At 41.3% G+C, this 24090-nt stretch overlaps 1 protein-coding gene across 1 annotated transcript; it reads left to right on the forward strand.

The window, feature by feature from the left end:
• The first annotated feature begins 5522 nt into the window (after nt 1-5522).
• On the forward strand, nt 5523-23315 carry inppl1b (inositol polyphosphate phosphatase-like 1b). Its single transcript, XM_070836613.1, has 27 exons — nt 5523-6040; nt 7579-7642; nt 9692-9830; nt 9997-10117; nt 10546-10686; nt 10840-10927; nt 11036-11113; nt 11502-11639; nt 11785-11899; nt 11992-12092; nt 12177-12279; nt 12418-12614; nt 13699-13816; nt 13966-14062; nt 14183-14321; nt 14464-14563; nt 14750-14838; nt 16611-16692; nt 17144-17236; nt 17335-17448; nt 17548-17636; nt 17720-17807; nt 18989-19141; nt 19527-19599; nt 20124-20919; nt 21006-21121; nt 22139-23315. The coding sequence occupies exons 1-27, from the start codon at nt 5904-5906 to the stop codon at nt 22230-22232; spliced, it is 3663 nt and encodes a 1220-aa protein (XP_070692714.1). The 5' UTR covers nt 5523-5903; the 3' UTR covers nt 22233-23315.
• Nucleotides 23316-24090: the final 775 nt, after the last annotated feature.

Consider the following 24090-nt stretch of genomic DNA (forward strand, 5'->3'; position numbering starts at 1 on the left):
TTCCTTTCTTATAGCTTAGAGAGGCGTAGAGTGGTATTAGTTGGATTTTGGTTGTTATGGTAGCCTGGACAACAGATGGCTCCTCCACCAAGCCTTATGCAATCTGTGCTCATGGCGGGTTTACAGAAATCTAAATGACCTGCTGACTTACTGCTGTGCAAGCTGCAAAGATTTACAACTAGTATCACTGTGATTACAAAATCATCATGCCACAAGTCCACAGTTTATGGTCGTGACTATGTTCAGAAAGTTAGTAGTGTTATAATATTAGAAAACTTGATGAATTTCCACGTGAGGCAACTTGCTGGAAGCTGCAACCTCAACATGCTGGAACTTCCTGGTCTTAACCTTTGTAATATTTGACTTTATAAGTTGACAAGGACTACCTGAATGTGTTAACTTGTCCTCTGTGAGGCTGGACTAGCTCATTTGGAGAGAAGACACAGGTTAACCTTAACCTTAACCGGCTAAAACCTGCCGGCAGGTCTTCCAAAGGACACTCATTCATGGGCAGTGACCTTTAAGAATATCCAGTCTCTGACTTGGCACAGGGCTAAAGAGGCAAATCCGTCGGGCGGATTGCTGGAGGATCTTCTCACCTCCTCAGCCAGGTGTAATTGATTGATTCTGATAGCGCTGGATGATGAGTTTTATGGATGGATTGTCACACCTTGGCAGTCAAGGCTAATGAATTAGATTGGTGGACATTTCTGTTGGACTCTGTTCAACTGTCATATGGGGTCAAGGTCTGAGATCTCTTTAAAGCTGCCCAGACAGGACAACAGCACTGTACTTTAACCACCGGATCATCGAGTCCACTGGCAAAATAAAGTTAAGCTGTTTAATGCATTTTAAGGTGCTCTCTATTCATTCTACATAGGTGCTCCATATATTACTTGTAGGTTCACGTTTATATGTCTGAATCTAACATGAAATCCAGAACATACATAATAGACTGTGGAAAGCACACTTAAGACTGCTGTAGTACACCAGATGTCACTGTAAGAAATTCAAGCAAACAATTACTTTTGGAAGAGTGGTGATATGTGGGAGCAGTGTCTCCTTTATGTGAAACGTGAGGCTTTTATGTAACACCAAAATCACAGCCACAGTTTTGGCAGAAAATGATCATACAAGCTGTAGCCTAAACTGAAAACTGAGTGTTCAGGTTTTTCCTATCAAGCCCTTCACTTCTATTCCCTCACATCTTCAAGCATTTTTTCAAATATAATTAGTTGTGTGGCATATATGTTAATGGTGTTTGTGTGTGACTTTAAAAGGTTCCTGAGAATTTAATTTCTTCTGTTTTTGGAGATCATATAGCTTTGATTTATCATTATTAAGTCCACTGCTTTTAGTAGCAACTGCAAAACTTAACCACTGTGCTCTCAGCTGAAAGCTGAAATGCCAAGTCGTAACAATATAGTACAGAGTAAACAAATGTGAGGCCTTTCTGTTCTAGTTCTATTCAAATCCTATAGCAACAGCTCTTCAAGCATCTCTGTCAACAAATACCAAAAGTGGAACCTTTTTCTAACTATTTTATCTAAATTAAATACCCAAAATGCCTCTATTATCATCTGTTCTGCGTATTGCTCTATTATTGGCCTTTACAGTCATAGTGATACAGCCTGTGTGCGCTTCACTGGTCAGACACCTGGGTTGAAGAAAGCTAAGGGGAACAGCACAGCCTGAAAGCTTTGCAGCTCACGGACATTTATTTACAATTGGCTTGTCAAATTAAATGAAGCCACTTATAATGCTCCCAGTGCTATAGGAATACTGACAGTGTATTCATAGATTTATTCACAGCAACGTTTCAGATACAGCATTGTGCTGTAATGCTTGTTATGTAATGTAGCTACTGAGCATTTCTGTTTACACAGTTTACATGGATTTGTATTTTTGTAAACCACTTCATACTATCTTGGAAAAAGACATTAAAAGAAGCCAAGGTAATCTTATTTTCTGTTCTCTGCATGGTAAACTGTCTCTCTTTGGTTCTCTTTTTCCAGTTATGGCCGTATCAGGTTATAAACAGTCATGTAAGCCCCTTACAGTTAATCTGGTGCCATTTTTGGCAGGTACTTTATATAGACAGTCAACATTGCCCCTCAAAGGCTGTGTTGACTGGTCTCAGTGTATTACAGCACCATGGTATTACCTCTTCTTAACGACACAGTTTTCAGAGTGTTACTAAGTTGAGGCAGTGATGCTAACAAGGACAAACTCTACTAGATGTTGAGCTAATCGGTTCTTCCTTATGTGAACTGTGTGAAGTTCTGTCAGTGTAAACTTCAACAAAGATTTGCTGATGCACAGTACTAAAATCAACATCACTGATTTGAATGTGCATCAGTGCGAAGTGTGCGATCAGTGTGGATCAGTGCACACACAGGGTATGAACTCAGACTTAACGTTAGGTAGTTACAGCTTACCTGTTTTTGACCTCCAGCCAGCTGTAACTTCAAGTGGTGCTAAAACTTTTAAAGGTCTGTCGTTGCATCAGTCAGAAAGCCAGAGGATTTCTTATTCATGATGTGACTTATTGAGGAATTATGTTTGTTCTTTTTAAAAAATAACCTTCCTTCAACTTTAAATGCTTATTTTGATGTATTGTCAAGATTTTAATCAATATTTACTGTTTAGAATGCCTTTTAATTGTGTGTAGCCAGTTTATCCTCTGGTGGAGGTGCTTTTAATGGCACTGAATGCATTTAAAAGAAATCAGCTACATATTTATCTAATGATTGTTCTCCTTTAAGATATAATGTGTTTTGGCTCCCAAGGCCTAGCTTGCTGCCCGGCCTTGATTTTATGTGGTATAGAGTACTACATACAGTTATACATTTCCACAGAGGTACTGTTTATTATCAGCAGAACTACAGCTATTCAAGCACACAGTTATACAGATCGGGTGTCTGGCTCTAGTTTGATAAAACAATGCTAATGACATTCAAAATCTGACAGCTGACATGGAAAATGAAAGCAAACAGGCAGTTCTTAGTGATGAGTACATCTTGCTGTCTCAGTGTCTGTCTCAGTATCCTGGCCAATCCAGTCCTTCTGTCCAATCCAACCCTTGCATAAGCAGAATATTATGTAGAATTTAGAGAGAGAGAGAGAGAGAGAGAGAGAGAGAGAGAGAGAGAGAGAGAGAGAGAGAGAGAGAGAGAGAGAGAGAGAGAGAGAGAGAGAGAGAGAGAGAGAGAGAGAGAGAGAGAGAGAGAGAGAGAGAGAGAGAGAGAGAGAGAACTGGATCAGTGATGGATAACAATTGGTAAAGTTCTGTGGTTTTGGAAAATCTCATCAATCTTCCATCAGAGAATTATCTTCACCAAAGCTTGTCCTCTGACTAAGATCTTAGACAATACATATTTTTTTATAACCTAACCAGTTACCAACCAAATTTCAGTAAAACCTTTCTGATTCCTTTCAGCCAAAGACACAATTAATGAATTACTAAGTAAATAAGTGATTTGTCTACTTCGTTTTTTTTAAAACTCACAACAATAATTTTAAGAAAGCATCCTTTCCAATTGTGTAGGAGTAGCTATGGTGACCAATGAGGATTCACACTCCCTTGCATTTTCTTGTGCTTAATAATAGATGTGATCATCCATTTGTCAAAATGTATTTTCTTAAACATCTCACAGCATAAAATATGATTCCTCTTCTTTCTTCTTCCTCTTCATTTTTGAACTGGTGTATTCGCGCCACCAAATTTAAGCTGCAACTTCAACATAAAAATGCAAAAGGCTTTGCTTGTCCAGTTTGGGCTACTGTACCACTCCCTTTGTAGGTATAAAGGGCTCATTCTAAGCTAATAAAAACACAATGATTCTACGCTACTGAAAATATTATTAGGAATATTATAATCCATTTGTGCCAATAGATGCCCCAAAATCCTACACACTGCACCTTTAAATTTAGTAGATTTTATGCTTTTACCCCCAGAAGATGAACCCTAATGATCCTCTGACTTTTCCTCTAGTGTTACCAGCAGGTCAGTGTTTTCAGTTATAACTTATGCATACTGCTAAACATCACCTGCTAAACATCATCATGTTTTTGTTGTCATTGTGAGCATGCAAGCATGTCGATGTTAACATTTAGCAGTGTCATGACACTGTATGTCTTTCAATTATGTGCTGTACTGATTACACATCGAGGGTTAGGCTGATATGTCATCAGTTTGGGACGGACTTGGGTCTGTTTGTTTTATGGGGGCTGCGGTTGGTGGTCAGCACATTTCTGCTGAGTAGTGAGAGGCAGAACAGCAAATATGGGACCAAACAGCTTCCCAGAGAGTTATATGCTTCAGCTAATGGAGAAGGAGGGAAGTAGGAGGGCTGAATAATGGGGCGATGTTTTAGGAGGGCAAAAATAAGAAAGTGAAGGGATGATCATAACCATATGGAGGCTGCTTTTTGCTGAAAGGGAAGGAGTGAACAAGACGGGAAAGGAAGTTTAGGGCGGCTGACAAAATGAAAAGGATCGGGACAGGAGAGGGAAAGGATGAAAGAATGTAAATATGTCTGCCAGAGGATGAAATGCCTGAAGATAAAGATGATAAAAAACACAGGAGAAACTGAGGATTAGCCAGGCAGCTCACCTGTGTGTGGAAAGCTGTGTTTTCTGTTTGGAATTTGCAGAGAGAGAGAGACGGGGCAGGGGCTGAGGGAGGAGGAAGAAAGGAGAGGAAAAAGAAAAAGGAAGCAGTCTGCTGTTTCACACACGGGTGGTGAAGTTGAGCCCCTTGCAAGAATTCTCCTGGCTATGTCCGCCATCTGGAATGTCGAGTCACTTCCTCTGTCTGCCCTGCGCTCTAACAGGGTTGTCCTCTTCCTCTCTGCTCCCTCCCTCTGCTCTGACAGCACTCTGAAGAACCGCTGGAGACCACGCCAGTGCGGACGGGACTCTACTGACAAGACACACACGCCAGCACACAAACATCCAGCATGAAAGTGAGACCCCCGGAGTAGCCCACATCCAACCAGACACACTCTAAATGGAATCTGGGCCTGGAAGAAGCAAAGACAACTGCAGTCATCAGCTGAACTTTTTGGAGGGTGTTCCTATTCCCTTATATGGCAACAGAGCTGGGAAATCATTTGAATTAGTCTGGTTTCTGTTGCATGCCTGTCTGGTTTTAGTGCTGACTGAGTTCCATCTGGTATGTTTCTGTCTCTGCTGTGTGCGTGTGTGAGTGTGTGGGCGCCGTGTGTGTGGCTTGATTTGTTTGTTTTGCCATTCTTGGTTCTTCTTTTCCTGTTGTTTGCATGTGGGGTTTTTGTTTTCAGACAAAAGGAGGACTTGTGTTTGTGGTTAAGCTAGAGGCACCGTCATTGCCTCAGGGGTGGCTGCTTCATTCAGACTGTGCAGCACCTCTCGCTACTTTTTCCTCTACCTCTGTCCCTCTCCATCCGTCGCACTGCTCTGATGGCCTGAGTTTGTAAAAGCAACACACCCACCTGGGTGCAACAAATTGCAACCAAAAACCGAAACAGGGTCTCTCTACATGAGGATATTATCAGAAAGGCGGACTGGATCTTCTGTTGAGGAGCAGGCTGCTGGAGAGGACTAACCTCACAATCAGCTGGATGCTTCTTCTTTCCTCCTCACAGGATGTGTGACCCAGAAGGAACAAACAAGGACCCAGGAAGTGCTAACTGATATAGACAAAGTGTTGGATTGTCTTTGATGCTTTGATTATGAAGAAAAGGATCATGGGAATGTTCTGAACACCAAAGTGAAGCACTCAACGCACTCTGGCGCTGACAACCTGAATGACAGTCAGCGCGATGCCAGCTGAGCAAGCCTGACTCAGTAAACTTGAGTTGAATTTGTGTTATGTCAAGTTCATCACCTCATGTGGATTATTTTTATGAATATAACTCACCATGGCTACGGCAGCATGGTATCATCGTGACATCAGCCGTGTGCATGCAGAGGACTTGCTGGCACGGGCAGGGAGGGATGGCAGCTACCTAGTGAGAGACAGTGAGTCTGTGCCAGGAGCCTATGCATTATGCCTGCTGTGAGTACACACACACAAACACTCACACCTACTTAGAGGACAGCCATCATACCAATCACAACCAGACATAACTGCCTATCTCTCTCCCTCTCTCTTCTCTCTCTGTCCAACCTCCACCCAACACGGACCCCTACAGAAGCCGCCCACATTGAGCCTGGGTCTGTTCGAGGTTTCTTCCCGTTAAAGGGGAGTTTTTCCTTGCCACTGTTGCTCAATATAACATCTGATGCTTGCTCATGTGGGAATTCTTAAATCCTTAATTTTGAATTCATGAATCGTTGGGTCTCTCTCTAATTAAAGAGTTTGGTCTAGACCTGCTCTTCATGTAAAGCGTCTTGAGATAACGCTGTTGTGATTTGGCGCTATATAAATAAAGATTGATTGATTGATTGCTCTAATTTATGATTTTATGATGTCTTAGACAGTACGTTCTGTATGAGCACCTGCAAGCTGGTACTGTTAATAGTTAAAGTCATGTTGTGTAAATTAAAAGAAAGGAAAATGCAAGTGATTCTCTACAGTCACCACAAATCATTTTTATAGAAGCTATTGAATGTTGCTTTATGTGTTCCACCTCCTTGAAAATATTTAATGAATGATTCACTCAGGGTGTCTTGAAGTAGTAAATGCTGCCCTATGCGAGATGAAACAGAAGGCAGTTCTTCTTGTAAAACTGAACCTAATTACCTAATCTTGTGAGGCTTTTAGATTTTGGCACATAGAATTGGAAACTATTCCTAAACTCAACATTTCTGCAGAATGTCCCCATCTGTAAATTGATTCAGCAGCTTCACTCCCCCTGTCATATCCATCACTTTCACCATCATTTGCCAGCAGGCAGCAAAGAAACGGCTCAAAGTGCTGCATACGGGCTGGGCCAACCTCACACATACACCCTCTCCAGACCAGTCAGACTGTCCTATCTGAACACAGTCCATCTCAGCCAGTCAAACCCTGGCCCAGGACTCCCTGTTTCCCCTCTTACCCCTCTTTCTTCCCTGGGGCCCCTGAATGAGGGCGGGAGCTCCAGCGACCGCACTACGCTGACTGCTCATCAGCCTGAGCCAGATACATTCCTGAAAGCTGAGCCCGGCCGCTCGCAGTGCTCCCTCTTTTCCTTCGTTCTTTGCTCAATATGTCATCCCTTCTTTTAGTTTTTTAATTTCTCCGCACATTTTTATGTAGTCATTCTGCTATCATGGTGCCCTTTCGTTCATGTAATATACAGTAGCTGTGCTGATCAAAAGCTGCCATTCATCTTTAAGTTCTGCCTGAAACAAATTCCTCACATGAAACTGATGGAGATGACGATCTAAGTGTCTCTCACACACTGTTTAATTAGAACGAGCCACGTCATTAGTGATCTATAAAACAACTGGCGCCTTGTTAAGAAAGTTACAGTATCTTTAACTACAGCTAGACATCTGGTCCTTGTTTAAACAACAAATTTAAGTATATTTCCCCTTTGAATATTTACTCAGAAGCGTGCAGTAGTAATTTGCAATGCCATTAATTAGAGTCATTTTTGGTTTCCAAAGGTTCCAACGTCATGTTCACACCTATCGCATCCTTCCCGATGCAGACGGCCTTCTAGCGGTTCAGGTGAGTTTTCATGTTTACACAACATTGAATCCTCTGCCTGGCAAGGAACACCGCAGAAAAGAGAAACACAATAGTTACAGGAATCAAACAATGGTTCGTTATTGCCTGTCGTAAGGAGAACAGGAACACGTTTGTGTTTCCTCTCTGCACAGGCTCTGCTACGACTGCAGTAGCCTTGTTGTTTGAATGGCATCTCTACCATGTGGCCACATAGTTGCAGCATATGCTCAGCAGCACAGAGGAGAAATTGTTTTTATGTCTCAGAGATTCCTACTCAACCCACACACTGGACCCATTGACCAATGGGTGTGCTTACTTGTTATGTGTGTGTACGGGGGTGTTTGTATTAGACATAATGAGTCTGTTGGATGTGGCACAGTTTAAGCCAGTGATGGTATGTGTCTGTTTTTGATACTCTGAGCAGGGGGGCATTTAGTCAGCAAATGACCTAGTTATTAGGAGATAAAAATACACACAAGCACTAAGTTTGAAACCACACACACACACACACACAGTGGATGAGGGAAAGCAAGAGAGTGTGAGAAATAAATATTTTCACTGCGTCGCAATTGCAAATCAACTGTGGCTTTTTTAAACTGTCTGCATATTAAAGTCCAATAACCAGTTTAATAACGAGTGCCAAGCCTTTGACTTGGAAAAACCCTCTGCTTTCAAATGAGGACCTTTTAACTCTGTTGCTATTTCAGTTGTTTTTCCACTGTATAAACCTCCAGTACGTATTTCCCCTCACTGGATTTGCTCCTCTAACTCAGAAGTCGCATGCTTGCTTTTTTGCTCTTCCAAGATGGCCATGGAGATATTTTGGGCCCCATTTTCTCTCTCACTGTCTCTTATTCCTCGTCATTTCTTTTTAATTGCTTTTCAAGAGGTCCTTGTGGTATAGAAAATACTGTTTGAAGAGTTCCTGGCAAAACGGACAGATAGCTTGAGCCAAAAAATTGGCTACTTTTACCGCAAAATGAAAACAAAAATTTCTAAAAAGAGGACACAGGAAAAAAACCTTGCTCTGTATTATAGTCTAATGTGTACTATGTTGGTTTTGTGCATGTGAAGGGTAGCAATGTATGTGTATGTGCAGCACCTGTACACGGCATGTGTGCTTATTTAATCTTAATTTTTGCCTGTACTGCTTTGACTGCCACTGAAGTGTAGCCGTGCAGGGTTTTGTGGAAAGTTTGAGAGTAGGCTTGCTTTTGCTTGTGGCTGAAATGTGTGAAAGTATGCATGTAAAAACTTCCTTTCCATGTTTTTTTGGGGGGCGTTTTAGACTGACTGGGAATGTTGACACAGTTCAAAGTGAAACATGACAGCCAACTGCTGCTGTAGCCAGGAAGTAGCCGTCAGTGATGTCACCTCTTCTGTTTGGAGTAGGGCAGAGCTTTCGAAATCCCCCCAGGGACGCTTTTTATCAGAGCAAGTCATCTGTATGCGTCTTTTTCTGTCGTGCAAATAAATACTTCTGTTTTGTTCTACCAAATAAGATTTTGGAAGAGGTCTGGTGGTGTCCCTGTGGGGAAACATCTACTAAGAACCACATTAAGTCTAAAATTTGATTAGAGCAGTTATTCCACTTTGTGTTCAAATTAATGCATATAATAGAGACTTTAGACATTAATTTATTCAATAAATAATGGTATTTTGAAAGACTTTGAAAGCTTTTTCATCTTTGTTATATATAAAAGATAGATAGTGAAGTTGCAATTAAATAGAACTTAGTGAAGTGAAGAAGCTCTAACACTGTAAAACAAAGCATCTTTTCATTTTGTATTACAGAAAGCAATTTTGACAAAAGAGAAGAGAGAGCTTCATTGATTTAAACTGCTATGTATTTATTCAAGAATGTGTTTCTGAGTTCAACATCAGTGTGTTGCATGCTTGTATAATATATGTCTTATCATTTACAATGAATCCATTTACATTTTTTGTGGTTTTTCCAGTTTATGTTTACAGCAATGACAGATGGTTCATGTGATTTTGACAGTACATATACTCAGTGTTTTCTGTCGTGTGTGTCTGTGTGTCTCACAGACAACACAGGGGGTGCAGGTGAACTGTTTCCGCACACTTGAGGACCTGGTGCTGGGGTACCAGCATCCCCACAAAGGCCTGGTGACTCCTCTCCTCTACGCTGTTCCCCGTGATACAGACACTGGGGATGAGAGCTCAGGTAAGCCCACAAGCTGATGTACAAAGAAAATACATCATGCACTCCTGCACACACAATAAAACAATACATGCCCGTAAAATATTGTTAAAAGGCTCCAAGGACCCCGTTTCACGGCTGCAGTATTCATAGCTAATTATTCATGATTTTATGTTTCTTGTATGCACAGATGATGAGAAGCCACCTCCAGTTCCACCCTCTGTCAGCACAGTGCCTTTGACAGGACCACCAGCAAAACTAGCCCCTCATGCCCCATTCCTGGATAAGTTACAGGAGCTGAACACTTCCAGGTACAATTATCGAGCTTAAATACAAAACGGTTATCAATTGCCAAAACTCTCTTTCAAAGATGACCCTTGCATAGTGTCCATCTAGGCTGCATGTATTCTAGATCTGCTTATTCTTGTGGCAGTACCATATTTGTTGACACACTAATGTTAGCCGCCTGTTTCTAACCACCAACTTCTAACCAACATTTTCTCATTTAGATATGTTCCTGTTGCCAGTCAAACATAGAGTAAACAACATGTGAAACACTGTTCTCTCTTATTGATTTTTTTCTTTTTGGCCTATTAATAAACGTGTTGCTATAGCATTTCCTGTGTATTAAAACAGCAAATGTTTCAAAGAGGGGTGCAGTACTGTCCACAGAGCAGAAATGGGTTACACAGTTTATAATATAACAGTCTGTATTCTGCCTGTTTTATCCTGTCTACAGTACTGCGGGTGAGGTGATAGGTCTACTCAATGACTACCTCTTCAGTGAGCTGCCTCTCGACATTGAGAATGTGCATAAAGGGGCAACGACTCTATGCCACCTCAAGCGTACTCTGGGCACTGCCTGCCAAGGACTTAACAGGTTAGCATGTTATGGACTGTTAATGCAGTTCACTACTAATGCAGTATTAGTAGTATACTATTTTTTACTAGTATATGTTCTGTTCAGCATGGAAATCTATGTAAATAGATATGTGTCCATTCAACAAAAGTTGTGTATCGATCTAATCCACAGTGAGATTGACCTGACTCTGTCAAGTTTGGAAACCCTGGCCAAGGTCTTTGACCATCCCAGCTGCTCTTTAACACACACCAAGGCACAGGTACAATAGAACTAGCTGTCTAAAATGGTAACTCAGTACTATAAGGGATAAAGATTCCTTCTTATACATGAACTCATTGTGCTGTTCATCTTGTGTTTTTTAATCAAGGGCCCAGAGATGGAGATAGACAGCCTGTTGTGTAAGATTTCAGCTTTGGTCAGCCTTCTTTCTTCACTTGAGAAAAGGGTATGTTTGGTTTGAATAAAACTGAGCAACTTAAACATTAGAAAAATTGTCTGTTGGTGGCTTTTCTTGATAATGGCAAGATTCACAAGTGATAATGCAGTGATTTCTATGAATACCACTAATACTTCTTCATATGGTGGTATCGTAGATAATTGAGCATAGGAGATATAATTCTTAAACAAACTAATTATGGTATTTTTCCATTTTCCAGCACCACTGCTTCTACATTACTGTCAGTACATTCACAGTCTTGTAACCTTTAGTGGCAGTGGTCAGTAACTGAGTGATGTTGAGTTTTTCACAATGACAGACAAAATAACAAGCCAATACTGTTTATGATTTGCAACACTAGTTTGATTATAACACTGCAAATGATCTGCTCATGAAGGTGTTAAAAGCATTACAAGATGCAGTGACAAATCACAACCTGGCAGTGCAGCCTAACCCACCTCCCCCTGAGCCAACAGCCACCAATGTAACACCTGTCAAGAACCAAACCAGACAGCTGCCAGTCCACTCCTTTCAGGTAAATCAGGTTGAAACAGGCATCAACAAAATTCAGTAAACACACTTCATCTTTAAAAAAATATGACACAAAACAAGACAAATCATACAACTGATCTCTGACAATGAAAATTATATAAACAGGTGTTTTCCTTTTGTGTGTCCAGGTGAAGATGGTGAAGTACGGTAGGCAGACCGTTTCTGTGGATGTGGACACAGGAGTGCTCCTCTTTGACAGGAAGGCTGGTTCATTTGGTATAGAGAGGGTCTCACATGACAGAAGTAAGAAAATGTTTACTTTTTAGTGCCGATAGCATTTCTGCTTTTCGAAAATATGTTGTATAATTATCTGCTGGTATGTTTTTGTGCATCAGTCCTTCAGATTGGCAAGTTCCACAACAGTCCAGCCAAGATACGCATGGTAGTTGACAGCCACCACAACACGCCATGGGAGATGACCTTTGAGAGTGCACGGGTGAGGCTAGAACATACATTTCATTAATAAGTGAAACTGGTTTCCTGTCCCATCCCTTCACTGAGTGACTCTCATCCCGTTTAGAAACGTGATGCCTTCTGCCAACTGCTGCAGCTGATGAAAACCAGGCACTCTCAGCTGAGTGAACCTGACGTGGTCTCTGTGTTTGTTGGCACCTGGAACATGGGTAACTATAAATATGATGACAGTCTCTTCAGGCAACAGAAGACTCACTATATGAGTGTCTAAAGTATGTCTAATGTGCTAAATTAGAGGGAGATGGATTTTTAAAATTATTATTTACTATGTTGTTTGGTGTATGCAGGTGGTTTCCCTCCTCCTCGCAGCCTGCAGTCGTGGGTAACCTGCTGCGGTTTGGGACACACCCCTGATGAGTCGATCGCCTTGCTCCCTCATGACATCTATGCCTTGGGGACTCAGGAAAGCCCTCAGGGGGAGCGAGAATGGACAGAACATATCAAAGCAACCCTTCGCAGCTATACTAACATTGACTTCAAACAAGTAATTCTCCCATTTCCAGCTTTTTTCAACTTCAACTGGTGACTCTCACAGTATGTTTAAATAGGGTACATTATCCACAAAACTACCATATCTCCCAGAAGAAACATTCACAAATTAACTTGCCCAGAATGGTTAAAAGGGAATTCATTTTACACATCAAAGCATGTTAACAGGTCATAGGGAGCACTACAACCTATGTGGGAAAAAGCTGAATAAAAGCTTTTGTGGCTTAAGTGATGTCACAACCTGATTTTGAGATTGTTTTATTGATCCATCATTTAACAGTCCTACAATGTTAAAGCTTTAAAGTACTCCTTAAATAGAGCAGGTAGAGCACAGTGATAGGCAACATTTTACATTTATTTCTTTAGTTTGTTCATAATGAATAAACTAAAATGAACAAAATTTGCACAAAATATTACATCCCAGAGTGAAACCATACCCAGTAACACAGTTAATCTACATTGATTTGTCACATTTCTCCAAACCAAGATGTTATGTCTCTGGTGCCTCTGCCTCTGGTGAGAAATAGTCATGGTAAATTCTCTGTTTCACTTAAAACACAAATGGTAAAACAGAAGGCTTTTAGAACAATGCATAACATTTGTGTAATTTGCTGGACAAGCGAGCTAAATATCAACCAAGGACATTTCAATAGACAACCATAAAAAGCAATGCTTGTATTTTAACATCATGTAAATCAGTGCTTCATTCATTTTAGAGTATTGTATATGTGAAAAGAAAACCAGCTGCCTCGCAAGGTTAGAGAGAAGATGAAAACAGTTTCTGCAGCATTTCAAAGGGCACCCTTCCTAATGTATAACTGTAAAATATTACACTTGGTAGGGAACACGCACTTTTTACTTGCAATGAAAAAAAAAATTTCAGCAGCATCTCAGATCATAGGAAAGGATCATGATGTGATCTGAAATGAAACCACCACTTCACCTTCCTGTCTTGTGTTTCAGTGGCTGTTTTAACTGAATTGGACACTTTTTGAAATGGGTCAAATCAAGTCAGAAATCTGTAATTGCGTATTTTACTGGATGGAAACTCAATTGTAATGTGGTGCATTGTCCTGTAGGTGGCAGTACAGTCCCTCTGGAATATGAGGCTGGCTGTGTTTGTGAAGCCGGAGCATGAGAGTCGCATCAGTCATGTGAACACTGCCAATGTGAAGACTGGCTTGGGGAACACATTGGGTAGGCTGCGTTGCATCCTCATGAATACACATTAAGTAAATAAAGAAAATGTACAATATCATGTCCAGAAATATCAATGCATGGCTACAGGGAAAAAATGTATTTTCTTTAACCTGGGGGCTTAAGGTTGAGTGCTTCTGCTGTTTCAGGAAATAAGGGGGCTGTTGGTGTCTCCTTCCTCTTCAACGGGACATCTTTTGGGTTTGTTAACTGCCACCTGACCTCAGGAAGTGAGAAAGTCCTGAGGTAGATTGTGTACATGTGTGTATACATATATGTCAGACCAAGTGTGTGCGCTCCTTTTTAATTTTCTACATTGTATTAAACAGATGTACAATTGTCTCTTGTGTTCCATATCATGCTCAGGAGGAACCAGAACTTTGTGGACATCCTCAGACTGCTTTCTCTGGGTGACAAACAGCTCAGTTCCTTTGACATCAGCCTGCGCTTCACCCACCTCTTCTGGTGTGGAGACCTCAACTACAGACTCGACTTGGATGTACAGGTGGGGCCGACCATTTTATTTTATTACTCACTACTCTTCTGATTTAGCACCCTTGAATGCTTGGCTGGATGGTACATGTGGCATAATTGTCAATTCCCAGACATTGATGTTATTGTCCTTCTCTGGTCGTCACTGACTCCAGGACATCCTGAAACACGTATCCAAGAGAGAGTTTGAGGAGCTTATGTGTGCAGACCAGCTGACCCGAGAAAGACACAAGAGGAAGGCCTTTCTCAATTTCAGTGAGTTCTTGTTGACTATCGGCCTTTGTTCTCTGTTGACAGCTTTAAATACTATATAAGGCAGTTAATGTTGTTTTGCAATTACAAAATAAATCATCCATAAATAAATACAGTACCATTTAATTATGACTGAGCTCTCCTCTTAACTTACCTCACTACAATCTTTCTCTGTTCATCACGGTTAAGAGGAAGAGAAGATTGCATTTCCACCCACCTATCGGTATGAACGGGGCTCGAGAGACTGCTACCTGTGGCAAAAGTACAAGACTTCAGGAGTGAGTCATTTCTTGTTACACAGAGGCACCTCAGCAAAACAGGATGATGAAAAATTATTTTAGGCCCAAGACACAGCATGCATGCACACAATCAAAAACAATATCTACACATCTGATTAGCTGCTTAAAAATGTTTAGACATGTACAACTAATAAGGTTTTTAGCCTCACCAGCGACAAAACTCATATCTCTAACTAGTATTGGATGAATCACCATGCCATTTTTACAGACATTCATATTCCCTGGATGATAAATCCTACTGACTTTTGTGATGGACTGACTTCCATTTTAGTGCCACTAATAGGCGCTAAATTCTTCGTATATCCTTTGAAATCTCAGTGTCTCTAGATGGATTATTGTGTACCAGAGATAGAAGTACTGCCTCACAGAGCTGTTGGCACGCCATAGACTCTTAGTTTTGTTTAATCACGGTCCTGATGAAGGTCAAGTAATCCAAATGTTTATTAAAGGTTTCTTTTTTGGAGCCACTTAGTGTTGAATCACTTGCTGTCTTGTTTAGTGTTAAAGTCATTTCATCATATCATTTATCATTTAATCATTTTAAATGACATTTTAGAGTCTGGTGTTGCCAGAATTTTCCTCAGTATGTTGCTGCATATCATTGAATATTGAGAAGAAAGTAGAATAAAAAACAAGTACTGTATGTCAAGGAATGTAATTATCAAATTGAAATATTTGCAATATGAAAAAATATATGCAATATATCTGCTTTTAAATGAAAAAGATGTACAGTTAGTGCAGGAGTGTGAAAAATGCTGACCAGGGAATGTTAACAGTATGATGTATGGAGAGTGTTTACTGTATGGCGATCAGAGGATGTCCAAAAGGGCATTAATGTAATGAGTCTCATGAGGAGGCATGATATATGTTAATGTAACATGTTGTGTCTACGGGGGGTGGAGCTAAGAGTCTGTGTTGGGGGACGGGGGCAGTGGAGGGGAGGGCTTGCTGATGAGGCCAGCTACAGGAAGAAGCTGTTCTTGTGGTATAAGATTTTGGTCCTGTCTCCTGAGGGAAGGGAGTGTCTCAGTGTCTGTGAGTGTCTGAGGTGGGCAGCTGTAGAGACGCCCAAACCCCTGCTGTGGAGGGGGAGGTGGAACTAGTTGGAGCTGGTGGATGGAGTCACAGGGGATGGTGTCAGGACTGCCCCATTGTCTTTCAAAGCGACAGTAAAACTCATTCAGTTTGTTGGCCATGAAGTTGGTGATGTGTCTGAGCCCCTACTAGATAAACGCAAAGTTGTTTGCCGAGAACTGGAGCTTCTTAGAGAACAATTGCATTTGTAGGCAGGAATCAGATGGATCATGATGTGGTCTGAGTGGGCAGCTCAGGGGGGAGTGAAAGGCTCTGCTTACTGTGGTGATCCAGAATGTCCTGCTCTGTGGTGGGACAGCCAAGTAACTTTTGATTGATTGATTAATTATTGTATTTTAGACTCTGATGCTGAATATATATATACCAGCAAAGTACAACAACAAAGAGCATACCCTAGGGGCATTTTAGTATACAGTTAACTCACTTAAGATATTTTCATGCGTAACTTAATCCGGTTTAAGAGGTCTGTAGGGTTAGTTTGCTATGACAGCAGCTGCCATGACCGCTAAAAATAGGAGGTTAAGAATTAACCCACACTCTAAAAAAGGAATGTCTGGCATAACAGGAATGAATGACCTGCATTCACTGCATACACTTTATATATCTGGCAGTTTCATGCATAGAAGCACAATGTTGTGCTGTTTCTGTTTCTGTAGGTGCGGGTCAATGTTCCATCATGGTGTGACAGGATTCTGTGGAAGTCCTACCCAGACATGCACGTCATGTGCACTGCATATGGTAAGATCTGAAGATAAAAATAACTAAATAATATTCAAAAAAGCATGAAGTAGATCAGTACACAGTTAAATAAGACATAAAAGAGCAGCAAAGAGAGGGCGGTGCTTCAACCTTGACATAGCCAAAGGTTTTGATGCAGCATTCTCAAATTAGATATCCGTGGTCATTTTTTCATTTGTACTACTGTGAAATGAGAGTAACCCTCAAAACAAATAACACCCAACTCCTACATCCTGGTTTGTGGTCCATAAAGAAACAGTCATATCCTCTCATTCAGCATGAACTCCTGTTTCTGACTAACCTCAGCAAATTCACTCTTTTGTCACATATTGTGAAATGTAGCTCATCTGCCTTACAGTGCTGTAAAATCATTTTAGCTACAGTACATAGAAGACACTTATTGTTGTTATTACAGTTATAACTTTAAAGTAATGTAATTTTCTTTTACCAGGTTGCACAGATGACATCTTCACAAGTGATCATTCACCTGTTTTCGCCACGTTCCAAGTGGGAGTGACGCCACAGTTCAGCAGAACAGGAACAGGTGCTGTCATTGTTGTGGCCCCTTGGAGACAAACAGATGGAATACAACTGAATCCCTTCATTAAGTGAACGGTATTGATGCGCATTTGTCTCACACAGATCTAAATTCAAGCGTGGAGAGGGCCTGGATAGAGCTGGAAGGCATCGAGGCCATTGTGAAGACGGCAAGCAAGGCAAAGTTCTTCATTGAATTTCATTCGACTTGCCTTGAAGGTATGGTCTCACATTGACAAGGTATTTTATGTAAGGCCTCATGCAGCACAGTGGCAAAATATAGTTAAAAAATAGTTAATGTCATGTCTTTCTTTGCAGAGACACGGCGCTCAAGTGAGAATGACTCACAGAGCTGTGATGTTCCTGGGTTTCTCAAACTGGGCTGGTCCTTCAAACAACTACCAAAGGTCAGAGGATCACTCCATTTGGAAATAAGTGAAAGTTTATTTTTGAAGTCCAATTGTTAACCATTTATTTATGTCTGTCATAGCTTCTTCCAATCATGTCCGACATGGAATATCTTCAGGACCAGCACCTCCTGCTGTCTGTCAAGTCATGTGATGGGTTCGAGTCGTACGGTTTGTCTGATTAACTACTCCATTCAGAACATCCCTCTAGGTTGGTTAGTTGGCTAATAAGTGCCCATAAAGTGACAGTTCATCCAAACATGATGACATGATTTATTTTAATTTTTCTTTTCTTTTTTAAGTCTCACCACAAGTGCTACCAATTAATCCAGTCTCATTATGTTTTGATATGGTTTGCAGAGTTCAGCTTGAGCTTGGGCAGCAAAAATTGGTCTTAAAAAGTTTGGAAACACATCTCTGTGGAAATGACAATGACAACTTTCTTCTATTTACAACTATTTACAATTGCAGTTTTTTCATCTCTATGAAAAAAGATGGAAATGTACAAATTTTGATGTACTGAATTGAGTCTTATAAATATATATTTTCTTCTAAGTACTCCAGATTAAATGTGATTATCCTCCAATGTAGCTGAAGTACAGGTTGGTAATCACACTGGGACTATCTGGATGGATGGGTGGCACGCCACACTTTGCTGTGTTTCAGGGCCAGATGTCTCATTAGACACATTTCTACCCAAAGTACCTGAAATGTTTAGTCCTCGGAATAGAAAACTTGCCTTCATGTTCTAAATCACAAATAAACACATCCACACCTCTGCACAACCTGTGGAAATTGATCAATTGTCAGAGTTTGTGTGAATGTAGCAGGAGTGAAGCTTCATCCAGTCCACTATGGGGTCTCTGCTGTGTGTGTAGCTCAGACCTGCAGCTCTTTGACACAGAGAGCAGAGAGAGATGATTGTAACTTGGTTGCTATGTTTTTTATAGAGTCTCGACCTCACATTGTGTGTGCTCTTACACATTGCCCAAAGGCTGACTCCAAAAATAATAATACAGGCAGAGGGCAGTGTCTCTGCAGATACAGACACTGCCACACAGTCCGGTTGGGATTTATTTTTGTCTATACATTGCTTTTTTTAATTTTTTTTTTAGGAAAATCACACTCATTCTGCCTTTAAATATGGTGTCTGAAATAAAATGCTGTGAGTACCACTCACATATGTTAAGCACTGCAAGCCCCACTTCCAAAGCTCCTGTACTTTTGAAAAGTCCCACCTGCCAAACAGGGACTTTTGGGAGTTTATTTTAGAGTCTAGTTCCTCCAAAGGTTCCTAGCCCCTTGGGAAAGTTCCTGATCTAATGAATAATTTGTGAAAATCTTTTTTACAGGTGAATGCTGTGTGGCTCTGCGCTCACTCACTGGTGCGTCAGAGCAGTTCGAGACATTTTTGAGTCACAGAGGCGAGGAGATGGGCTCCATAAGAGGACGGGTCAGGATCCATGTGCCCAAAGACAGACGGGGAACGCGAGAGAAGATCTATGGTGGGTCAGGCGGAACTGGTCATTTCCTACCCTCTGCCTTGCTTGCACTATCACTTCCCACTAAATCTTCATCTCCACTGTCGCTGCATTCTTGGACTCCCCTGTGAGTCTCACTTTGCTTCCTCTATTTGGTTCCTCAATGATCCCTGGCTTGGCTTTACACTTGCTGGTATCTATCGACTGCTTCCTCTTTTGGCTCCTGATTGACTGACCTTGACCAGATGCATCCTGAGACACTGAAGGTCAGGCGCCATAACAACACACAAACACACACACACCACTATGCTGTGTGATTGCCTTCTGCCTCCACGCACCAACACAGGCTTTGAAGAAGTCTTGCTCATTACGAAAGTGTTGTTCATATCCTGTGGTTTGACTTTTTCAGAGTGGTTCTATTTTGAGAAAGATTCAGGGAGGGGACACATGTCTCCTGCATCCACACGGGTCCCAATAAACAGGTGAGGACTGCATCATTTTTCTGAGTATTAGCGTTAAGCAGCAGAAAGCCTTAAGCATTATCACTATCAAATCACATGACATCATATCCCCTCTTTTCTAGGAGCAATATTTTCTTTTGGAGGTTTATAATTCCTTTACTTTCCACTGCATCCTCTTATTTTGAAAATAAGTTGAAATTTTTTACCAAATTCTGTTGGCCATGTGCAGGTGATATTGTGATACAGTAGATATCTAATTAAACAACCGTTTATCTGACCAACCTCACACTTGGTGGGTGTATTGCTAAGAACCTACGCCGTTTAGTGTGAGCTCATGAGATCTACAGGGCATATTTAGGAGTAGTGTGTTACAACTGCCTGATTTTCATTAGTTGTTCAATATTCATTTCATTTCATTCAATAAAATTGGTTGTGCAATAATAAAAACAATAATAACGCACAATAAAAAAAGGGCAGGCAGCCGGGCACAATTCAGAAAACTTCAGAGCAGTTAACAAAATTCAGAACTGATATGTTCATTGCAGGTCCTCGGCAGCTCCACCCAAACTAACTCCGAGCAGCTACACCAATCCTGCCTACTTCATCTTTGAAGGTGTGTCAGTGGCACGCAGAGTGGAGGAGGCTCTCCCCCCGCGAAGGGACCCTCAGGTGATCTGGTCTGGAAATGAGGCTTTGCAGCTCCCAAAAATCTCAGGACGTCAGGGCTTTGACAGAAGACCATGTCGCAGATCAGACTTTACAGAGATTGAAATTCCAGCCATCCTGCCCCAGTACACTCCAACCAATGACCTTCATTCATCCCAAACCAACTCCTCCTACCAGCTTTTCCCGGCCAAAAACCCATCTCCCATACCTCCACCCTCAAGTAAGGCCATGTCACAATACCAGGAACAGACTTCACAACCCAGAGACAAATTCCGAGGTAAAAATGTTGTTCAAGACTCCATATTGCCTGAGAAGAACCTGAGGAACTTGTATATGAATCACTCAGCAATCATCAGGGAAAAAGCCAGAAGGGATCAACATCAGCTTCTCCCAGAAAGGACCAATCTAATCCGGGCAGCCAAGGCGCCGTCAGCTTTCCCCTACATCCCCACTCACTTACCACACAGTCAGTCTTCTGTTCCCTGGGTGGTGGATCAGCAGCCCCCTGGACCTACAGGGGACAACTCCCTCACTGCTTTGCAAATTGCCAAGTCCCTCAGCGAAGTTGACTTCTTCCCCACAGAGCAGAGAGGCCCGTCCACACCCAACCAGAGGCCAAGTTTTAGAAATGGTCCTTCCATGCATGGAGATAGAAGCCACAGCTGGGAGAAAGAGGTAGGATGCTGCTCTCAAAGACGGTTTTTAAAAGACACAGCTCCTGCTTCGCTGTAAAAAAATCTTTCTGCTTTATCTCAACGTAGGCGTCTGTTCTCCAAGGGGCACCAGAGACTGTGCGGGAGCTTCTCAGTGCTCTGGGTCTTCAGAAGTACACCCTGGGGCTCAGCCTCAATGGCTGGGATGATCTGGATTACTTCAGGTAAAATGATTTCAGATGGCATGGTCCACAAGCCGTACAGAGTACATAGCCTCGTTACTGCATTTCACTGGCAGACACAAATATTGTGATTACTGTTGCTATACAAACACACACACACACACACAAATACAGAAAGTGTTTTTGCAGTGACAAGAGCCAGAAAAGTTTGTACAAAGATGAAGCTGGGATGGAACTGAGTTTGGAAATGCAAGAACAACCACAGCTGAGTGCGACAGGCTGAGATACTAATACTAAAGCCAATGTAGCAAATGCCCCCAAACATGTTCTTCTGCTAGCATCTTAATATGTTTTCTAAATCAAAACTAGGACACAAAGCAGAAGTGGAAAAGGGCTGTAAGGCCTTTTGACTTTTTGTACTGACTTTGTTTTTCAAATGAAAGGTTAAAGGTTTCAGTCCCTTCAATATAATTTGAGTTTTCAGGAAGCTAGCATCAAGCAGCTATTAAAAGGAACTGCAACTAAGGGCATTTATGTGTTGACTTGCTGCTAGGAAATTTATACCGCACCTTAAAGCCATCCCAATCTCTATTTGTAGTGTTAGTTGTAACACGAAAGCTGTCACCACCAAAGCCCTGTTTTGGCTTGCTTGGTTTCCGCTTCATTCTGTGTTACAGCCACAAAATTCAGAAGAGCAGAATCCTCAAACCAGAAAAAAAAAGCACACGTGACATGAAACGAATAAACAACAACAAGTAAACCGGGTGTATTAACTGAGTCTTATTCTATTTTTTCTAATATATTTGTTTGTATAAATAGCCTCAATGTTCACAGGAGAGTTGAAATACTAATAAGTTGTAGGCCTGATCAAATTACTAATGCACATGTGGCAGAGTTGACTCAACATGACTGTCACACATGGTGTATTGGCACAGGTACTTAACATTTACCAGACTATGAAGTTATTAACTTTACAGAGCAATTAAAAATTCCTACGGCTATTGAACTACGATTGAATTTCAGTCAAGTGTGATTCTGTGCCACCTCTCCTCTCCACAGTGGCATCACTGAGGAGGATCTTCGCGCCGCAGGAGTGACGAACCCTTCACACCGACGCAGGATCCTCGAGAACCTGCCCAGGAACTGGAACTGACCTACAGAGAAGAAAAGCATTGATGGTACGAAGCCTCGCAGTCTGCTCAATTACAACTGGAAGAGGAATTAGAACCGAGATCTGACAGGAGGACGGACTGATCGGTTACCAATCACATCAGCTGGACCTTAACACAGCCCTGCCATCTTGTCATTTACTCGATCAATATTGTAACAATAGTTTGTCTGAGTCAACACAGCAAAGGGAACATAATGCGGGAAATACTCGCTGCACAGTCTGCTTTATTCATCTATCCATCTTAACAGATAATGAAAGAGGTGGGTGACATGAATGGAAAACCTTGATGCATATCTTCAGTTACTGACACTTAAACAAATATTGATTATGCTATCAAGGTCTCATTGATTTTGTTTTAAATGAATTTTAAACGACTATAAAAATATAGTCCTTCAAATTTCCAGTGTTCACTCAAGGCCAGTGTTTACCATTCACCTTCATCCCTTCTACAGTGTGCTTTCCATTACTCTGCTATTATTGAGCCTGGATCTGAGCTTGTAAAAGCCCTCTATTAAACCTATGGAGCATAAAATCCATAGCTGTACATATCGACTGGAACATTGCCTGTAAATTTGGTATAGAAGGACATGCCATATCTCATTTTGTTTACCGTCTCACGCTGTTGCTATCATGTCACTTAATCAGTACCTATGTCCACTGTGTCCACGTTTTATGCAACCTTTTTAAAGTTAAGTGCATAAAGCAACTCTTCACTGTCACCAAGCAATCACAAGTGTTCTTCATGCTGTCGAGCAGCGGTGGAAACAGAGAGCTCCCTTCTTCAGGTCTGTTCCAATTCACTGCTCAGATCACATCTCCAAACTATGCTGATTGTATCTTGTTTACCTAGAACCGAGTTACAACGGTATTTATTTTACGACAAAACAAATACCACGAAACTTGGCAAATAGATGATGCCTCCCTTGAAGCGGCCATCATGCAAGTACCAGCACGCTGTGCGCTACTAGCTAGCTTTTGCAGCATTGCAGGCCTAATTTCTATCAAGTTACAGCAAGTGTACGTATTTCTCTTAAGTCTCAGTTCTATTTCTCTTTAGTTTTTACATCATTGGTATTTTACATTTTTCTGAGTTACTGAGGAATAGGAATATTTCCTTATTCTGAATGACTGACCTGAAGAACCAATGCTTTTCCAGTGTTGTGTAAATATGATTAAATTAGATATATTTGTGAATACAGGAGGACTGAAATGACAAACGAGTCCTTGAACAAATGTGAGAGTTGTATTTGTCTGCTTAGCTTAAATAACAGACCACAGCAAAAAGCGATGAGACAATTGTGATCCTAAAATAACTCGTAAATATTCGTGTGTGTGTGTGTGTGTGTGTGTGTGTGTGTGTGTGTGTGTGTGTGTGTGTGTGTGTGTGTGTGTGTGTGTGTGTGTGTGTGTGTGTGTGTGTGTGTGTGTGTGTGTGTGTGTGTGTGTGTGTGTGTGTGTGTGTGTGTGTGTGTGTGTGTGTGTGTGTGTGTGTGATGTAGTCAGTTGATGTAGTTACTTATTAAGACATGACCAAACACATCATTCTGCCTCCTGTCAGCAGGTACAGCAGGTTGGTGAACGCTAAGCCACTGACACTGTGGTGATGTCATTGCATGTTTTGGCGACATGCAATTCAAAAGGTGGAAAGTGTTGAATGTTTTTCTTCAACTCATATTAATCATGGGTTTAGATTGACGTAGTTGGTCCGTCACTATGCAGCAGTATGTTTTAGTCAATGATTATTGTGCTGAAAAATGTGTAAATATGTAGAGAAAGTTTAAAAATCCCCTCCCTGTGGTATTGTTTTCCCACATTAAGTTGAAATACCTTAAAAATACAT

Source organism: Pempheris klunzingeri, chromosome 9, assembly GCF_042242105.1.
Source record: "Pempheris klunzingeri isolate RE-2024b chromosome 9, fPemKlu1.hap1, whole genome shotgun sequence".
Lineage (NCBI taxonomy): Eukaryota > Metazoa > Chordata > Actinopteri > Acropomatiformes > Pempheridae > Pempheris > Pempheris klunzingeri.

Coding starts and splice junctions, on each gene's coding strand:
- inppl1b (XM_070836613.1), top strand. CDS start 5,904: ATGGCTACGGCAGCATGGTATCATCGTGACATCAGCCGTGTGCATGCA. Junction 7,643..9,691: donor ACGGCCTTCTAGCGGTTCAG/GTGAGTTTTCAT, acceptor TGTGTCTCACAG/ACAACACAGGGGGTGCAGGT. Junction 12,280..12,417: donor TGTTGGCACCTGGAACATGG/GTAACTATAAAT, acceptor TGGTGTATGCAG/GTGGTTTCCCTCCTCCTCGC.